The following is a 19315-nucleotide window of genomic DNA, read 5'->3' as shown; positions in this document are numbered from 1 at the left end:
TGTGTGTTGAATTTTCAGCACAGGGATTGTGTGTGTGTGTGTGTGTGTGTGTGTACGTACACGAGTGTCTGACAGGCAAGTTGAATGCGGAGGTGTAAGAAGTCAGGCGCCCAGGGCAGCCGTAATGCACAGAGGCATTAGTGACTTCTGGCTGCCATTATGCTGTGTTTATGTGGCTGTGGCAACAGCTGCTATTTTTTCCTCCGAGTCAGTATCTGAGACTGCTACCTCAGTCATTCTAACTTAGTTATGCTACTGGCTGAATGACTCCTGAAACTTAATGAATAGGAACTAGAAATCCACCAGGGCCCCCAGCTGGCTGGTAGTTGTCCTACAGCCAAGTAATCCTCAACCTGAGGTCTTGTATCCTGAGGTCTTGTATCTTCTGTGCTTCACTGACCTCACACTGCTTTGAGGTGCAGGTGAGCACTGATCCAGGCTCAGAGCAATAGCTCCAACCATTGCATCTGCTGTCAGGAAGGCAAACAAAAAGCTTTTGCAAACCAGAGGCTTAAGTTCCTCCATTAATAGAATCTTTTTGGCTTGGAGTTGAATTCCAGCCCCATACTTTGGGGAAGGCCAGGTTCAGAATATAAATCAGGCTTATCTCAAGTATAAACTAAACATCCCAGGAAGCTATCCCTTCTTCTCAGAAAACAGCTCAGAAAATGATCTTGTCAGATAAGGGACTGTATCAGTTCCATCTCAGTGAATCTAGAGCAGATGTGCTCACTTTCTGGCCTAGAGATCTGATCACAGGGCTTACACAATCTGAAAATGGGTGTCTGTTTTTTCCTCTGTCTTGACACTAATCTCTCTGTCACCTGGATCAAGTTCTTTAATCTCCCTGGTGCACTTTTCCCTCTGGAAAATGGGGAGAATGATACTGTAACAGTTCTCAGGGACTGGGAGAATGAATTAGTTAATATTTGGCAAAACAAATTGGAGTAGAGGATGGAGTGTTGGCATTGCACCTGAACCATAACAGGGAGTGCAGGAAGTTTATTGGGTTACAGGAAGGAGTGGCCAGCCCTTCCCTGTTTACTCCGAGTCCTTTCATCATGGGTGTTCAAACACCATCAAAAAGACCCGGAAGATAAGAACTGAGATAAGCTACCCCAGGGACAGCTGGGAGACAGAGCTCCTGTTACACAGGCTGCAGGCTGGACACAATGAGCTCAGCTTTTTGAGGTAAACAGGCAAGGTCATGGCTAGCCAGTCATGTGAACACCCAGGAATGGAAAAGCACAACCTCAGGCCCCAGCTCCTTTCAGCTCCTGACACCAGAGAGATAAGAATGCAAGGCATAAGAAACATGCTTTGCACCAGGCACAGAGCCTGGGTCCTGGCTTCTACTTCAAAGTGAGCTGTGTCCAGGCTGTGTCCATCCAGACTGGAACCCTGGGGCCTGACTCTTTGCTATGGGCTATGATTCAGGAACCAGAATGTGCCTGATTAAGAACAGAGTTAAATGCATGATTCAGAGTTTTCTCTGATCATTGTAAATGAGGAATAACTTCACTGAATCCTCCAGTGAAAGCATGTATGGAACATAGGATGACCATCCAGACTGCAGGGGAGGAGTTACTTTTCAAACAGGATGCCCTTAGCAGAAAGACTCACTGGCTTTAGGGTCAGTGTTGCACTGTCAATCTCTGTGCAGTTTGTCATAACCCCCAAATCCTCTTGAACAGATGACAGAGGAAGGATAGTGATCCATGTCCATAGGTCAAGCTAAGGGAAAGGTAGTGTATGCCCCATGCTCTGCTTGTTTAAAACACCTTCACTATAAGCCTGGTATGGGGGTATATAATCCTTTTAAACAGATTCATAGATTGCAAATTGGGAAATTTTGCAAACAGCAGGCAGGACAAAGAAATCACTGTGGGGTAGAGATAAGGGGCTTGGCTCCACCAGGGAAAAGGTGATCTTAACAACATAGGGCTTGTCCACATCCCAGGCCTTCTCTCAGTAGAAGTCCTTCCAGGAGACAGCAGCCATCACAGGGAAGCCACCAAAGCATATTCATTAGGGCTGTGTGAAGCTTTGGGTGTTGATTCGATTTGGAGGAGATTCGGCTTGATTTGGTGGCTGAATCTCTGAATCCAAATCAAATCAGGAGACCAGTTAAAAGGTCTGAATTGATTTGAAGCTCTCCAAATTGATTTGGAAAAGCATAGGTGACTGGTAGGGGGTGCACGGGGTGCACATGGTCCCCAGTGGGGACGGTGTCCCCCCTCACAGCCGATACTGATGCTGTTGGTAGGGCTGGTGCCCCCTCCCCACCCCAAGGTCAGCGGCTTCTGTGGGTGCCCCTCCCAGGTTCAGGAGGCACCAGTTACTTATGTGGAAAAGATTCAGAGAGCTTCGATGATTTGGGCAGTCCCCACTCGCTGCAGCAGGGAACTGGACCCAAACTCCATGTTGGTAAGTAGGGGTGGGGGAGGGGAGGCTGGAGGAGGGGATCATGGAGGGATCCCTGCCAGTTCCCATCCCCTGCCTGCTCCCCCAGCCCTGCTGAGTGCCCCCCAACTCCTGCCCGCTCTTCCAGCCCCACCCCTTCCATGGCTGCCCTGTTTGCTCCAGCTCCCAGCCCTTTAAAAAAAAGAAAAAAGCTACCACTCACTGGCTGCTGCAGTGGCCTCAGGGCTTCTGGGGCTTGTGGCAGTGCTCCCCACGCAGCGTGGAGCAATGCGGGGCAGCAGGGATCATCCCTTCACCTGGTAGGAGCCAGTGACTCAGGGCTTTTTTTTTTTTTTTTTTAAAAGGCTGGGAATTGGGGCGGGCAGGGCAGCTATGGGGTGGGGGGCTGGGAGAGGTGGCAGGGGGCTCGTTGCAGAGCCCCCCATGCAGCACAGGGCAGTGGGGGACAGCGGGGATTGCCCCCCCTGCTTGGCAGCATAGAGAATGGGGACTTTAAAATTTTTTTTTAAAGAGCTGGGAGCGCGGGCAGGGCAGCCATTGACAGCAAGCAGGGGATGGGGCCAATTTGGCGGTGGCTGACTCTCCGAATCAGATTTGGCTGAATTGATTTGGGATAGAGATTTGAATCACTGAATCGAATCACTGTCCCCCGAATTGGCCAAATCTGAAGTGAATACTAGGCGCTTCGCACAGGCCTAATGTTCAAGCCCCTGCAGTTGGAGCTATGCATTTCCACTCCCACTGCAGTGCCAGCAGGAGGCACAGTGCACCCTAGGAGGCACCACCTGTTAAAGCTGCTTTGGCAGCTAGGAGAAAGCATGGGCAGGTTTATGCACACTTTCTGTCAGCTGCCAGGTGGTGGCAGAAGCTTGCCATTCAGAGAACTGGCATTGCTCTGCCAGCAGAAAGAAGAGGTTATGCCACAACAGGGGAGCCTTGAGATCCAGCCAAAGCTGTGAGGCACCACAGGAGCTGCATGGGTACGCACACGTTCTGGTAGCTTCCCTGTGGTGGCTGTTCTCTGTCTACAAAACTTCTGTCAAAAGAACTGTCCACCTCTGGCCCTGCTCTCCCTAGTGTAGCAAGGCTCTAGTCTAGTCAGGCTGTGCAGAGAAGGACTTTTGCCTGTAACCAGTCAGATGGCTGTGGCCAGCTCTAATAGCACCCCTCTCCCCGCTGTGAAAATGTATTCTTTAAAACAGGGAAATGGGATTTGACAACCACAAAAATTGGATGGGGGCTTGGAACAAGCATTTGTATAAAAGTCCTATCAACTTTCATTTACTGATTTATTTTTATAAACTGACAGTATTAGGCTGATGGTGTCCTTTCACTGTGCAGCTTAGTATGTTGCTGCACGCATATGTTATAAATTGTATCTTGCAGCATATCTTCTGTCACCAAGTGAATTTAGCTCTTGGGACCTTAATTTCCACATCTGCGGATTCTTAGAGATTTGACGATACTTGAACATTGCAAGATCTTTGTGTATTTTGGCTTTTTTATGGTTTGAAGGATTTGGATTTTGGTGGGGAGTGTTGCATTTCATATACTTGTCTCTTGGGTTGCCACTATAATGCAGCCACCTCTGGAGTGGAATGCAGCAGCTATTTAACAGTATACATTCATGTAGGAAAGAAAAGAAAGAAGATATTTTACATAAATAAGCCTATAGGAGGATTCTTAAAAGGACAGAACATTATTTCCCTGTTCAGAGTTTGCCCTGATTGCTAGCATTAAGAATATATAAGTAATGTGATATTAAAAAGGCCTATTGGTGGGCTAGGGTAGAAGGGATGTAAGGTCATGAATTCATTCTCCATTTAGCCCAGAAGAATATTATCTCTTAATGCTTTATATCCTATTAGTGAAGCCATTCTGGGAAGCCAGTGAACAAAGGAACATGGAACATGATTCTCTATAAGTGAAGCCAGTTCCCTTCCAGGGCAGGCTGGCTTGCACAAATGAGACATGAATGGGCTCCAGAACCAGATCTGGGATATGTGAGCAGCCTGGCCACTCCTTTGGTTGGAGTGGTCTCGGGCAGAAACTCCTGTCTAACAGAAGCGTGTACTTCCTTTGCAGGAGGAGCTCTCTGTGCTGTTAACTGAAGTCCAGCAGCAAAAAAGGAACCTGGATGAACACATGAGCAAGCTGGTTAACAATAAAATTCGAATTGCGGTGAGTGCAGGGAGGAGTCAGCTTCCCAGCATTTGCAGCCGGGGGAGCCCCCTATGTCATCACTGCTCCTGACTGGTTAAGAATTATGTGCATCCTATTAGTTTCTTATCCTAGCTACCTTTATCTTAGCCAGCTTGTTTGTTTATATCATCTACTTGGTATGTCTTATGTCTTGTCTCTTAGATTGCAAGCTGTCAGAGGCAGGGGCTTCCCACCACACACTCATACACCACCTTGCATATCAGAAGCTTGACATGATTGGTCTTTGGGTGCTCTAGCAATATGAACAGTAAATCCTGTAGTTCCTTGTGTCTCACATTGGGAGCAGTTCTTCCTTTTGTCTCAAAAGTCCCACCAAACCAGTCTACATAGTGCCAGCCTCCCCTTGTTTCCATATGCTTTGGCTGGGTGTTTGGCAGGTGAGTAAGCACCTTGCTTCCTCAAAATAGCAGCAGGCAGTTAATCCTCCATGCCTGCTCCTTGTGGGGGAAGGGATTTGTTATTCTTCCCACAAGCTCTGAATTAAAAATATCTATTTTCTAGTGATTGTCTCTTGTGGCACAGAGCCTCCTGGCAGGAGTTTATGCTGGCTGGAAAATTCAGTGTTCAAAGCTGGTTTGACTTAATGTCCTTGCAGGTGAGATAACACTGGTAGAAAACACCCTGGCCAGAGCTGACTTTCCAACAAGGTCAATACCGATAGTTTATATTGCTAAAACATGGAAAGTGGGGAGTCAATAGATGGGCTAGATTTGGCTTGATGCTCATTTTCCATCTGCTAATCCCTTTGAAGGCATTTTTCCATATTGGGCATCACTTCCTGGCCCTGGAAAATGTGGTATTCCTCTATAGCAGAGGTGCATATGACATCCAGTGTATGACACAGGGAACACTTGCACAGACTCTACCTTCTCAGTTGAGTCTAAGCTGGGTGAGTGAAGCAAAAGCTTTCATTCCAGCCTTGTTTGCATTTGGGCCAAGGACTTAGTTTCCCTCACAGGAAAGGTGCGATTCAGGGGTAGCCAGACTTCGTCCAAGCAAGGACATCAGGACTCTGGCCTTCCAGAAGGCTGACAATGTCTGATTTTTTTTGAACAGATATACTATATTTCAGAAACAGCCTCTACAGGCTACAGGTCCTAGCATGCTATTCCAAATAAAATGGAGAATGACATGCTGTTCCTTGTAGGGCCAGATCCTATTAGACCTATTAGGCAGGTAAATGCTTGAGTTCCTGAAAAACTGTTAATGTAAAAGATGGTGATTCCTCTTCCTCCTTACTGCTTTTTTGTCACTCAAGGCTAAGATGATGGTGTGTCACAAAAGTAAACGCAAGGATTTTCAGGGACTTGAACAGGGTTGGCTAGACATGCATTTAGGTGTCTAATTCCACTTAGATGCCCAACAGGTGGAATAGGATCTAGTTTGTAGTATTCATAAGTTGCTTTTGTTTGTTAGGAAGTTAGGCTGTCTTGTAAAAGACAGTGACCTGCATTTCACCTTTGGTCTGCCTTAGGGTCTGCTGACAAAGAACATCCTGCTGAGCTCTGCTTAGCAGAAACAGGCCAATCCACCCTGCCCCTGTCACAGGGTTTTTCCTGCCACTCTGGTAACTTGCAGTGTCCCTGCAGAATGAGTCAGATGTCTTCAAGTGGGTGATCCGGAAGGAGTTTCAGGAGCTGCATCGCTACATCGACGAGGAAAAGGCCAGCTTCCTGGAAAGCACTGAAATAAAGGCTGCTCGCCTCATTGCCTCTATTGAGTCCCACGTCAAACAGACATCAGACACCCTGAAGAAGTTAAAGGAAGTAGAGAGTTCATTAGAGAAACTCAACAATGAAAGTCAGTTGGATTTCATCCGGGTAAGTCTTCCTGTCAAGGGAATATATAGCAAAAGCCTGGAGAGGGGACAGCCTCCTCAGCTCACAGGCACATTTTCCCTAAGTATGCCACTGGGAAAGCAGTCAGTTGAGTTGTCCCCATGGAGTTGAGTTGTCCCCATGGAGGTTCCCTGGAAGTAGAAATCCAGGTACTCTCCCAGGCATCCCAGGTACTCTCCTAGGCATCCCACTGATAGAGGAGAGAGCGAGGTATCCGACTCCTGCTCCCATGAAGAAAATAGAGCCACAGACTTCACCACAATTTCCCCCTCCCCGTCAACAACAGGAAAAGATGGAGTTAGGTAGCCCCATGTATCCTGGCAAGGAGAGTGGAGAACTGGGCACCTTGCCATGCCTGCCTAGGGCATAGTGGTATAAATAATTGAGCACAATTCTGTTTCACTGGACCCTGTCCAGCCTTCTCTTCACACCATCTCCCTTACACCACCCACTCCCATCCTGGTCCCTGAGTTCTCTTGCTCTCTTGTCTGTGAAGCTTCCAGTGATCCTCCCAGCCTAGCAGTAAGGGGAGGAAGCATTAAGATTCATCCTCTGGCACCTGGGTCAGATGGGAGCATGGTTTGGGAGTGAGCGAGAGTGCTCTAGCAGGCAGGCTAGGGTATACCCATGCTTTGAGACCCCGTGATGCCTGAAGACCCTGCATATTCTTGAATGTGTGGCTGGGGCTCTGCCAGCACTAACTTCACTTTTGTACATCTTGTGTTTTACAGAAACATGGCTCAGTCATCTCCAGGTGAGTGATGTGCACCCAAAACATTTCACTCCCAGTAAACCCTCCTTGGATCCTGCTGTGCAGTCATGACAGCTGGAACCAGAAGTAGGGAAACATTTCCTAAGAATGGTTATGGACTGTGCCTATTCAGGGGACTGGTGTGAATTATAGAATCATAGAGAAGTAGGGCTGCAAGTGACCTCTGTAGATCATCTAGTTCAACCCCCTGCCTGAGGCAGGTTCAGCCCTATCCAGACCATCCCATATAACCATAATCTAAACTTTACATAAGACTACCAGCAACCCTGACAAAACATAGACCTAGCACCCTAACCTGCCATGGGTAAAGCATGGGAACCATAGCAGACCATGTCCTGTTTCTATAAAATGTCAATATATGCTCAAGATGTCCTGGGGAGAGGGCCATGCCCCTCGCTACAGAGGAAGGCAAAAAATCCAACAGTCCATACCAGTCTGATCATAGGGTAAAATTCCTTCCTGACCCCAAATATGGTGATCAGTCTAAACCTGAGCAGGGGGACAGGACCCCCTATCCAGGAACCTGTTTCTTTGATCCCAGCAGGAGTACTGGCAAACCCCAGTCAAAGTCCCTAGCCTGGGGACCCAATGCCTCTGGAAAGACTTAAAATCACGTTGACACATATAACATAAAGGGTGGCAGGGGGTCGGAGAGAGGGCATGGACACCACTAGCAAAGCCTAGAAACATGGGAAATACCTATAGTAGAACATAGGCATAGCTATCTATGCCTAGATCATCCCCGACCAGTGCCTGTTCAGCCTCTTCTTGAACACCTCCAGTGGTGGAGAGTCCTCAACTAGTGAAGAAGTCTTTTCTGGATATCTATTCTAGACTTACTTTGCTGAAACTTTAAGCCATTGGTATGTGTCCTCTTACCTTCAGCAAGAGAAAAAAGGTGCTTTCCTTTTTATTTATGGCAGTCCTTCAAGTATTTGAAGACTAATATCATATACTCTCATATACTATATGTGCCTTTTCCACAAGCTGAACATGTCTGGCTCCTTCAGCCTGTTCTTGTATGACTTGCTTTCAAAGCCCTTTATAATTTTTGTTGCCCACCTCTGGACTCTTTCTAACTTTTCCACATCCTTTTTAAAATTTAGAGCCCAGAACTGCACACAGTACTCCAGATAAGACCTAACCAAGTGCTGGGTAGAGAGATGCTATCATCTCCCATACAGCGATCCCTTTAAGCTGCATGGTGTGCGCGGCTGCGCAGGTGCGCTCATGTCACACTGCCAGGCATGCCTGCGCAGCCGTGCACACCACGCAGTTTAGAGGAAACACTGCTCCCATGTCTTGTATCTAATGCTTCTAGTGATGCATCCCAAAACTACATTTGCCTTTTGTTTGGCTGCATCATACTGCAGACTCAAATTGAGTCTGTAATCTATTAGGAATCCCAGATCCTTTTCCATAGTGCTGCCATCCAGTGAGGTGTCACCCATTTTTGTTTTTATGTTTTTTGAATATTCTTTCCAAGGTGTAGCATTTTGCATTTGTCGGCACTGAACTTCATCCTATTAGCTTCAGACCAATTTCCAATATGTCGAGCATCTTCTGAATTATGCTTGTATCCTCCAACATGTTCACAGTCCTTCCCAGTTTTGTGTCATCTGCATACATGCTCAAGAAGCTTTCTATGCCAGCGTCCAAGTCATTAATAATACATTGACCAGTACCAGGTTTTGGACAGACCCCTGTGGGACTCAACTCAAAATCTCCTGCCATTCTGACATGGATCCATTAATAATTATTACCCTTTGCTTGCAGCTATTGAATTAGTTATCTACCCACCTTATAGTAGTTTTATCTAACCCATTTTTCTCCAGTTTGTTTCTGAGAAGGTTGTATGGGACCTTGTCAAAAGCCTTGCTGAACTCCAGATATGCTGTATCTACAGCATTCCCTTCACCCACCCAAGTAGTTACTTTGTCAAAGAAGGAGAACAGGTTGCTTGGCACAATTTGTTTTTCATAAATCTGTGCTGGTTGCTTGCAATCAGCTCTTCTTTCTCCAAATGCTTGCAAATGGCATTATGCAAGACATGCTCCAGTAACTTCCTGGGTACTGAGGTGAGGCTAACTGGTCAGTAGTTCCCCAGGTCCTCCTTTGTGCCTTTTTAAAAGAGAAGCACTGTATTAGCCCTTTTCCAGTCCTCTGGTACCTGGCCTCTCCCATGACTTCACAAATATCATTGCCAAGGGCTTTGAGATCTCCTCTGCCAGTTTCTTCAGGACCCAGGGATGAAGCTCATACAGCCCTGCTGACTTGAATTAATTCAGACCCATCAAACACTCTCTGACCATCTCTTTTGTTATCTCCTCCTTCATCTTGCCCCCTTCCTTATCCAGATAATTCCTATTAGGTGTCTGGCTGAAGCTTAATTATTTTGTAAAGACCGAGGCAAGGTAATGGTTGAGTAGCTCCACCTTCTTTGCACCTTCAGTTAGGAGTTCTCCCTGACTTGTTAACAGAGGACGCACAGCTTCCTTGGTTCTTTTTTTCTGGCCAACATACTGATAGAACCTGTTCTTGTTGTCCTTAACCTCCTTTGCCAGATGCAGCTCGTTCTTTATCTTTGCCTTCCTGATTTTGTCCCTGCAGGTTCTTGCTGTTTCCTGGTATGTTTCCTTGGTGACCTGCCTATTCTTCCATTGCCTGTATGCTTTCCTTTTGCATTTGGGGCATTTCAGAAGCTCCTTGTGCAGCCATATTGAGATACTAGGACCCAGGGGGTACAGCCGAATCTTTTTTACTGCATTTCATGCTCTTACTGAATACTGCAGTTAAGATGCAAGAAATGATAATACAGTAGTACGTCTTATAAGCTAATAGTATATCTAAAATTTCATCAGGTAACACTGACATAATAAAGAGACAAGATCTAAGATACAATATAAAAATAGAGTAACAATGAGGCAAAAAAATCAAGAAACTTGAATTGTGGAAGCACTGAAATGTGTGGCAGATGTGGCAAACCACCAGTGACAACAATAGTCATCAATAAATAAAGAGAGAATATTTTGCAAGGGAGTGCAGATCATGTAGGCAAGCGGAAGTCATTCAGGAGAAGGAAGTGCCATCAGATAACAATAAGCCTCTCCTACTAGGAACTATATCTTCAACAGAAGAATCAAAACTTGGTACAGTAATATAAATCTTAATGGTCCACTCAAAATAGACACTGAAACTGTAGTTACTGCCATCCCTGCAAAAGATTATGATCCATCCTGGGTCAGAGATATAAAAAGGTCAGATAAAATTCTCAGAGGAACAAGTAATGCGGCATTAGAAATGTGTGGCCAGTTCAAGGGGAAATTAGAAAAAAGAGAAAAAAAATCACTGCACTCTGTCTTTGCAATACAAGGTTCATCTTCAATGTATTCCACCTCAAGAAGATCAACTACCAAGGAGACAGGGTCAGAGCATGAAAATGAACCTTCTTCTCAAAGAAGTCATCATAAAGGTTCACTTAGACATGGGAGCTCTAAAAAAGTTAGAACAAGGTCTGGAAGACTAAGCAGAACTCTGCAGAGACTTGACCTTTAAACATCCATTTACAGTTTTAAGTATACATATTGTTTGGTTGGGACAGCAGTGTAAATAGTTTTAAGGATTACAGTTTGTTGTTAAACTTTTGTAATATGTTGTAAGCTAATCTTGTTCTTTGTAAAGAAAGGGAAATGTGAAGTGATAACAGAATCCTGGCCCTCCACACTCAGTAGCCAGGCTGTACTAGGGGGATTGTAATAAAGATTGGACAGTCTCTGGAGGGAGCCAGATTACAGCCATACTGTGGCTGCAAGTGTCTTTGTGTCCCTCACACCACAGGTTCCATTCTCCTAAATAAGAATGGCATGGTACCTACACACCCTCCATCTGGCATGGTTTAGGGTACTTACACACATGTGGGGAGCCTGCTGCAATGCGCTAGAGATCCAGAGCATTGAAGCAGACTTGATTAATCGAGTCTGCTGGAGCATGTAAATTGTTGTACTCTGGCAGCCTCATGTGTCATGTGTATCAGTGGTACATTGTGCCTCCGTGCTGAGAAAATGGTGGCGGTGCACTTTCATCTAAAACATATTTGATGTGCTCTAGTTCAAAGCACCCTGCCACCATTTTCTCAGCATGGGGATGCGCTGTGCCACTGATACACGTGACGTGTGGGTGCTTTTAATTAGCTCAGCTCACATATGCTTAGTGCCCACTCTTTGGCCCAGCTACCCAACACCAACTGTCTGGAGTGGGAAGTGCAGCTCCCACATGGCAGCTAGAGCAGCCAATAAGATCCTGGTAGTTTTGCCTCACATGAACACTCGCAATGTTCTTATCAGACTCTGTGGTGTTTTTCTCTCAACACTATTTTTCTTTTAGGTCAGAGCTTCCCCAGCTGAATCCACTGGAAGGGACCTTCAGCGCTGTCTCCTTCAAGCCAGGCTTCCATCAAGATGACATCAAGATGACTGTATGGAAACGTCTGCATCGCAGAGTCCTGCCAGGTACCATGCTGTCCATACTAAGCTTCCTGTAGCATGTCCTATACCCACTTGTGCACCCACCTACAGCTTGAAGTAGGATATCTATAAACAGGCTCACAGCCTCCTGGCATGTGCCAAATTGCCTGGGTCAGAATACGTAAAAGTGTAGTCAGGTACATATGTAAAGCTTTATCTGACATGGTCACAATCCTGCATACCTGAGAGCTCACAGGCAGGAGTGCCACACCCAGGCCTGGCCCATTAAACTGATTGAACTCTGTCAGTGCTCTTTGGCATGTGGCCAGGCCTGCCTGTCTTCTCAGAGCATCCCAAGTCCTGGTCTTGGTCTAACCCGGATAACTGCTTGGGGTTAACTTGAGCCCAGCCTGTCTGCTCACACACTCGAGCTGAGTGGTTTACCTGGGGCCAGAAATCCCAGATGCTCAGATCTTCCCCAGGCACTTCTGATTACCCTGTGTTTCTTTAGCTCCAGAAACGCTGAAACTGGACCCGGCAACTGCACACCCTCACCTGGAGCTGTCCAAGGGAAACACAGTTGTGCAGTGTGGTCTCTATCAGCGCCGGGACAGCAATCCTGAGCGCTTTGACTCCAGCAACTGCATCCTGACGAACAAGGGCTTCTCCTGGGGCAGGCATTACTGGGAGGTGCTTGTTGGCATCAAGAGCCACTGGCGCCTGGGCATCATCAAGGGGACAACCAGCCGCAAAGGCAAGCTGAGCAAGTCTCCTGAGCATGGTGCGTGGCTCATTGGCCTGAAGGAAGGTAAGGTCTATGAGGCCTTCAATACTGCACGCACCACACTGCCGCTCACAACTCGGCCCCAGCGCATTGGCATTTACCTACACTATGAGAAGGGTGAACTGACCTTCTACAATGCGGACAGCCCCAATGAGCTTCTCCCCATTTACACCTTCCAGGCAGAATTCCAGGGGAAACTCTACCCCATTGTGGATATGTGTTGGCATGAGCGGGGCACCAGCTCCCTGCCCATAGTGCTGCTCACACCCTCCATGATCCAACACACACGGTCTCCTGACAGAAGCTCTGACCCAGAGGAACCCACAAAGCTATAGATCTCCATGCAGAAAGAGCCCCTCACTCCTGGGAATAGACACACCTTTCTCTGTGTGGTGATCTACTGGCAGGGAAGGGGCTATGGCCTACACTGTTCTCAGTTGTTCAGTCTCAGGATTGGGATTGACATGGAAACAGGTTCTTTATTCATTAAGGGCAGAGAATAGGCATAAACCAAAGCAGCCTTTCACATAAGTGAATTTGGACCTGATGCCTACCTTTCGACCCAACACTGTTGTTGAGTTCCTTATATCCCTGCTACCTTCTCCTTTCCCAGACTCTTGTGAATGGCAATAACAACTGCTGGACATCACTGACCATCACAGGCAAAGAGCAGCAAGTCCAGATAAACGCCACTGAGCACATCTCTTGTTGTAGACCGTGAGCCGTATGACAGATGCGGTAGAGTTGTGGAATGCTCAGAGGCCATTGTAATAACTCTTTACATCTAGGGGCTGGCTAGTGATTGTATTGTCTGCTAAATGGGTAAAGGATGCTTCCTGTGAAAAGCCAAGCCAAGTGCTGAAACAATGTAGGTAACACATTTTTGAAGTTAAACACCCACAATTCCAGACCATTTTCACCTGGTTCAAGAAGGACAAAGGAGCTTAGTCAGTGTGAACAGAGTAATATGATGTGCTTCCCTGCCACAGTAGGGATTGGGATAGGATGACCTCGGAGGCCTCTTCTTGTCCTATATTTTTTGTGAACTTTATAGAACTAGAGGGGTGACCTGTGAGATCATAAGACCATGGCTAGAGACATCTACTTTCCAGGGAAAGGGGATTGGCAAAATGGTCATTTGGGATTATTAAAAGTAATGTGCTGGGTAAGAGATCACCTTGTTGTCTGTGTGATAAATAAGCCTTTGGAAAGATGACTGGATTTTATTGCTTCAGTTTCAGTGAAAGATTTCTCCCTTCTCCTGCTGTTTCTTTTTGTTTTGCACTTCATTCTAGCCAGCGGTGAGGAGGAAATAGTTTGCTTCATTGGCAAGTCCTCCTGTCCTGTAACAATGTTGTAATATTTGGGTTGCAAATGCTATGGGAATGTTTAAATTCAAACTGTATGTTCCTATACAGTGGCTGAAGAGCCACTGGACTCTTCAGCCTGGAGAAGCACAGGCTCAGGGGTGACCTGGTGGCTGCCTATATGTACATAAGGGGTGTGCATCAGGATCTGGGGGAATGCCTGTTCACCAGAGTGCCCTGAGGGATAACAAGGACTAACGGTCATAAACTCCTCCAAGACCATTTTAGGCTGGACATAAGGACAAATTTCTTTACTGTCCGAGCCCCCAAGGCCTGGAATAGACTCCCTCCAGAAGTGGTGCAGGCATCTACTCTGGACTCATTCAAGAAACGTTTGGATGCTTATCTTGCTGGGTTCCTTTGACCCAAGCTGACTTCCTGCCCCTGGGGCAGGGGGCTGGACTTGATGATCTTCAAGGTCCTTTCCAGCCCTAATGTCTGAAATCTATGAAATCTATAGCAGTATAAATGAGCTAAATCCCTGTGCCTTTAACCTGGATGCAACAGGGTTAAAGTAGCAAAGGTATTGCTAGACTTGTATTGCTATAAAAGCAAGCAGACGTAACAGTTACAACAACTTATATGGGTACTATTCAATATCAATATGTCTATCCACACCCTCTTCAGGGATCTGTTAGCCACTGGAAGCAGTTTCCCAGTGTGCTCAGCAAGGGACAGCAAATTCTGTCATGTGGCAAGTGAGAGACTGTTTGCTAGATGCACTAGGTCCACAGGGCAATAGGGATGTAATCCAGAGAGTTCATGCAACTAAACTCCAAGGAAAAAACTCTTGTGACATCATTTTGGGTGAGAAGAAATTCCCCTATAAAGAGATAGAAGAGGTAAGCTTCATTGTCCTGGGAGAGAGGAAAAGGAATAAGATGAAAGGGTAGAGATCAGACCGCTGGGTAGGACATCTGGTCACCAGAATCAGGTAAACAGTAACAAAATAACAGGTCAACAGCTACAGAGAACAAGAATATCTGAAGTCAGCATGGTGGGTAGATGAAGTGGGATGCGGTTGGCTAGATTTCCAGTATTGGGGCATTGTCAGGTCTTTCTGTGCCTGTTGGCTTAGCTGTGTCATGAGCAAGACTGTTGGGTTTATTGAGAACAAAGTAGTACACAGGAAAAAAGCTTTGGTGTGTGTGGTTCATATAGACGTCTGAAGGCAATGGCCTGCCCCAGGAGATTCTGGGAGTGGCTGGACTACTTAATGTTTGTTCCATATAAAAGCAGGACTTTGGGACCTGAGGGACAGGCTGGTGTCAGCAAGAGGACCCATAATCACTTTAGAGCAGGGCTAGTATGGATCTTCAGAAAGGGCTTTTCATGGCCTCTCACTGACCAGACTTCTCCCAGATGCCTGCACTGAACTATTCCTACTGCTTCTGCATCGCTAGCCAGTGACTGATCTTGGGGGAAAGTAGCTCCTACCTGTGCTGTGGATTAAGTTGACTTAATTCACACATAAGGATTGACTCACAATGTCCCTAACAACCCCACATCTCTCATTTTCTAGGCCTTCTCTGTGCCATTCTAAAAGCATGTAAATTCCTTAGACAAGGGCCACTTTAGAGACAAAATAGGTTTCTAAATTATTTTTTCTGTTCAAGGTTCCTGGGTTCCCCCTCAGCCATAGCACTAGGGCAAATGGAGTCTGGAGCCTCATAGTTGTTCTTGAAAGTTTAATGACAGATACATAAGCAGCCTTGCATATACAGAGCTCCTGGCACAGTCTTTTACGAGCAGGTATGCTAACAAATTACTTATTTAGTAGAAATTAGCAGACATTTCCTTTTGTGCAGCCATGGTGAACTTGAATCTTGTTGTCTCCTGCTGCTGCAGCCAGGGGAGACTATTTAAATCTCACTGGAATGTAATCTGTTTATGGGGAGGGCTAGATTAGAGTCTGTTGACCCCCAGAGAGATTCTGGAGAATAAGGAAGGTGTGAGAAGTCTGCCACTGTAAAAGTTCACCTAAGGAAATAGATTCAAATAAATTTTAACAGCAACTCTAATATTGAAATAAAAAAAACAAGAGATAAGTGAAAAGACCATAACAATTAGGTTTATTAGTACCTTTGATCCTCTGGATCATGGTGTACACATAAGAGGTCTAGTCAGGTGCCTGACATTGATCTGGGTTTTCGGTTTCCTGCAGAAAAATGCAGAAAAACATGTATTTTCCCCTTTGAAGGAGAAAAATGCAGATTTCCCCCTCTGAAGCAGGAAAATGCAGGTTTTCCCCTTGCAAAGAGCTCTCTCTACAGGCTGGTAAAGTTCCAGCCTGCAAGAACTACTTGCAGAAAGGTGGGAACCCCTAAGCCCTAAGGGAGGGGGTAGGAGCAGGGACTGAAAATCCAAGTCAGTCAGGGGTGGCTCAGACTCACTTTCCCTCCAGTGGCCTTTGGGGTAAGTAGGGTTTTTGGGGGCTGGGCCCTGAGGGTGGAGGGCAGCTGGGGGTCCCCTCCAGAAGGGATGGGGGGGGGACAGCTGTGGGCCAGATGAGGGTCATGCTGCAAGGGACATCTTCAAGGGTGGGCAGGAGCAGGGCAGGGGTGTGTGGGTGACAATCATCCTGTCCTGCACTGCAGGCCAAGGCTAGGGCAGGTTCAGGCTGCCTTGTCCTGTTGTGGCTCAACCCAGTTGGGATGGGACTGGGGGCACTGCCCATCTGAGGTGGCAGTGGCAGTGGTAGCAGCTCAACATGGGATGGAGGGCATGTGTTGTGCCCCTGCCCACCAGGCCAGGCACCCTTGGGGTGGGGCGCTTCCCAGCTGGGGTGGTGCCCAGGGCAGGGTGCTGGGGGCGAGCATTGCCCATCCACTGTGCCAGTGGCTGCTGCCCTGCTGCTCCCTACACCACCACACAACTTCCTGCTAGCATGCATCTGTGATGCCTGCTGGCAGCGCTGCTGGTGTTAGCACTGGAGCCAGTAGTTGGGGATGCACTGTGTGGCAGGGTGTGGGGAGGAGAGGAGCGGCATGGCTAGCCCACATGCTGCCCTGCCTGGCACAGGGCTTTGTCAGCCTTGCTTGCCCCAAGGGGCTCCTGGTAACCCCGCAGGGGGATTGTGATGGGCCAGGGGGGAGGGGTGGAAGTGGCAGCAGAGTCTGTGGTGTGTGTGTGTGTATGAGAGAGAGAGAGATGGGCTGGGGGTAGCAGCAGGGGGTGCGTGTGTGTGCAAGAGAGAGAGGTGGGGGAGGTGGCTCCAGGTAGAAGTGGCCTCCAGGCTGAGTTCTGAAGCCCCTTGGCCTGCTCACTAAAGCAGTCTATGTAGGGGAAGGCTGGGCTGGAAGGGAAGGGGCTTGCCCAGCCCAGTCCCTGAGCCCCAGCCCAGGGTTTCTTTGGAAGGGCATGGGGACCACTGGGGCCTGGGGATACGTGCAGGGAGCAGAATAGCAGGTGCTGGCACTGCTCAGTTTTACAAAGCAGCAGGTGGGACATCCACAGCTGGATCTGTGACTTGGTGCAGCTGGGGGGGAGTTAGTGCCTGGAGGGAGCAAGTGGGGGGCAAGCAGGGCTGTGGTGGCAGTGGGTTGGGAGTGAGAGGCAATGACATGGGCAGGGGCAGGGCATCGGCATATAAGTGCTGCTCAGCAGCACAAAGTAGTTGTGGGAACAGCGCAGCTGGACCCACGTCCTGGTGAACGACGAGGGCAGGGAGAGCTCTTATTTTCTATGATAAAAAAACAAAATCAAATACCAAAATACATAGTTACGACTTACGCTCTTAAAGCCACATGCAGTTCGCTTTAGGCTGGGGCAATGATCACACAGAGCAAGTATCCAAAGTCAGATACAGAATCTTTATTTGCTGCAGCGAGGTGCCTCCGAGGAGGGACCTCGCCTACTAGATATAATACTATTTTATACTTTGTTAATACGTCAGCATTAGTTCGTGATTAGCTCGTGCTTGTAAAAATACCCAATCATCTATTAACTAAATCACTATTCTATCCAATTAAGTGGCACTGTGAGTGTGAACACTGAAGTTTAACTCTCGTGACTACATGCCCCATATATTTTTGCTAAGATGAATCTTATCTTACAAAAATAATCCTTGTACCACCTCCAAGGTTCCTCTGTTGACGAGACTCCTCTGTTGACCGGATTCAGCTAGTTTCATATCTTATCAGTAACCCTTACACAGTACCCCTTTTCCGCCAGCCGTCTCGTAAGTGCTATGTCCGCTTTAATGAAATGGAGGCGAAAGGACAAGGAAATGGCCTCACTGGCTAAGCCTTGCTTTAGCCCTACAAGATTCATATACAACAGTATTTAGAATGTATTTTATTATAATGATTGAGGCATTGGTAGGCTTCCAAATTACTTCAAATTTGTAAATATATCAATAAAACATTATGTTAATCTGATACTTATATATATAGTGGCCTTTCATTTTAATCACAGAAAAACACAGATTTTGGGGGTTTTAATCAGAGAATTTTGGATTTTTAAACAGAGAAAATGAGGATCCCTGCTGATGGATCCATTTGCGACTAATAAACTCAATTCAAGGGTAACACAGTTTGTTACAAGTTTACAGATCCACGTTTTATCTGAGTTGGAATAAAAAAAAATACAGCATGTTGCTTTCTTCTTTCTCACTTTACTTCCATCCCCTGGATCAAAGCTGCTTCATGATGAGCTGCACCTAGTGCCAGATGTTCCCTCCAGATTGGACAAGATTCTGCTCACTCCTCCCAGCTTTCTATGTTGATGTTGAACCTCACCCTGTGGACATAAAATGTTATGAAAGAGGTTACCCACAGTCCTCTCATTCTCTACCCTCACACCTGTGCTTCTACCTGATCCACATCTAAAACATGTCCCTGCACCTCCAGCAGCCCAGTCTCTGGGCTCATGCTTTTCCCTCCCAGTGAGTTCACTCCTAAGCTTTGGCAGTGCCCCATCTGCTGCTGATGTAATCTGCAGAGAGACTCAACAACATGGCAGCATCTGGGGCCCTTCTGAGTCTCCCCCCTTCCAGAAGAACCTCCAGAGAAACCCCAGTCTCTCTCAGCCTTTGGGGACTTCCATGCTGGGATCAGGCTTCTGCAGAACTTCCAGCAGCTTCTGGATGAGGATTCTGGTGGCTTCTGCTGTGTTGATTCTGGTGGCAGCACTTGGGTTGCCGGGCAGTACTTGGAGAACTGTGGAGAGGAGCAGGGTCCCAGTCAGAGTGAGCAGCCTGTCAGAAATACATTTCTGCTGTGATAGGGCTTGGGCAGAATCCATACAAAGCACAGGTGGAGTCTTGTGGAGACCAAGAGCCACATTCTCGTGGCCAGAGTCTCCCTGGTGTGCCAGACTGGGTGTCAAGAGATACAAGTGCATTTGCTGCAACTCTAGGCTTCTTGGAAGCACAGTCACAGGGCCTTCATTGAGCAGAGGAAGCCCTGAGATGGAGGAGGGGTCTAACTCCTGTTGTCCAGCTG

General features: G+C 47.1%; 1 protein-coding gene across 1 annotated transcript in view; it reads left to right on the top strand.

Moving 5' to 3' along the window:
* The window catches only part of TRIM50 (tripartite motif containing 50), a 14134-nt gene extending 797 nt beyond the window's left edge, over nt 1–13337 (top strand). Inside the window, exons 2-6 of the mRNA XM_019509567.1 lie at nt 4510–4605; nt 6237–6467; nt 7217–7239; nt 11641–11765; nt 12232–13337. Of these exons, the coding sequence (XP_019365112.1) occupies nt 4510–4605; nt 6237–6467; nt 7217–7239; nt 11641–11765; nt 12232–12839 (1083 nt within the window). The 3' untranslated portion in view covers nt 12840–13337. The remainder of the gene's footprint in view (nt 1–4509; nt 4606–6236; nt 6468–7216; nt 7240–11640; nt 11766–12231) is intronic.
* The last annotated feature ends 5978 nt before the right edge of the window (nt 13338–19315 follow it).

This window comes from Gavialis gangeticus, unplaced genomic scaffold, assembly GCF_001723915.1.
Source record: "Gavialis gangeticus isolate Ggan-Ray unplaced genomic scaffold, GavGan_comp1, whole genome shotgun sequence".
NCBI lineage: Eukaryota > Metazoa > Chordata > Crocodylia > Gavialidae > Gavialis > Gavialis gangeticus.
This window is presented reverse-complemented; position numbering and strand designations above follow the sequence as displayed.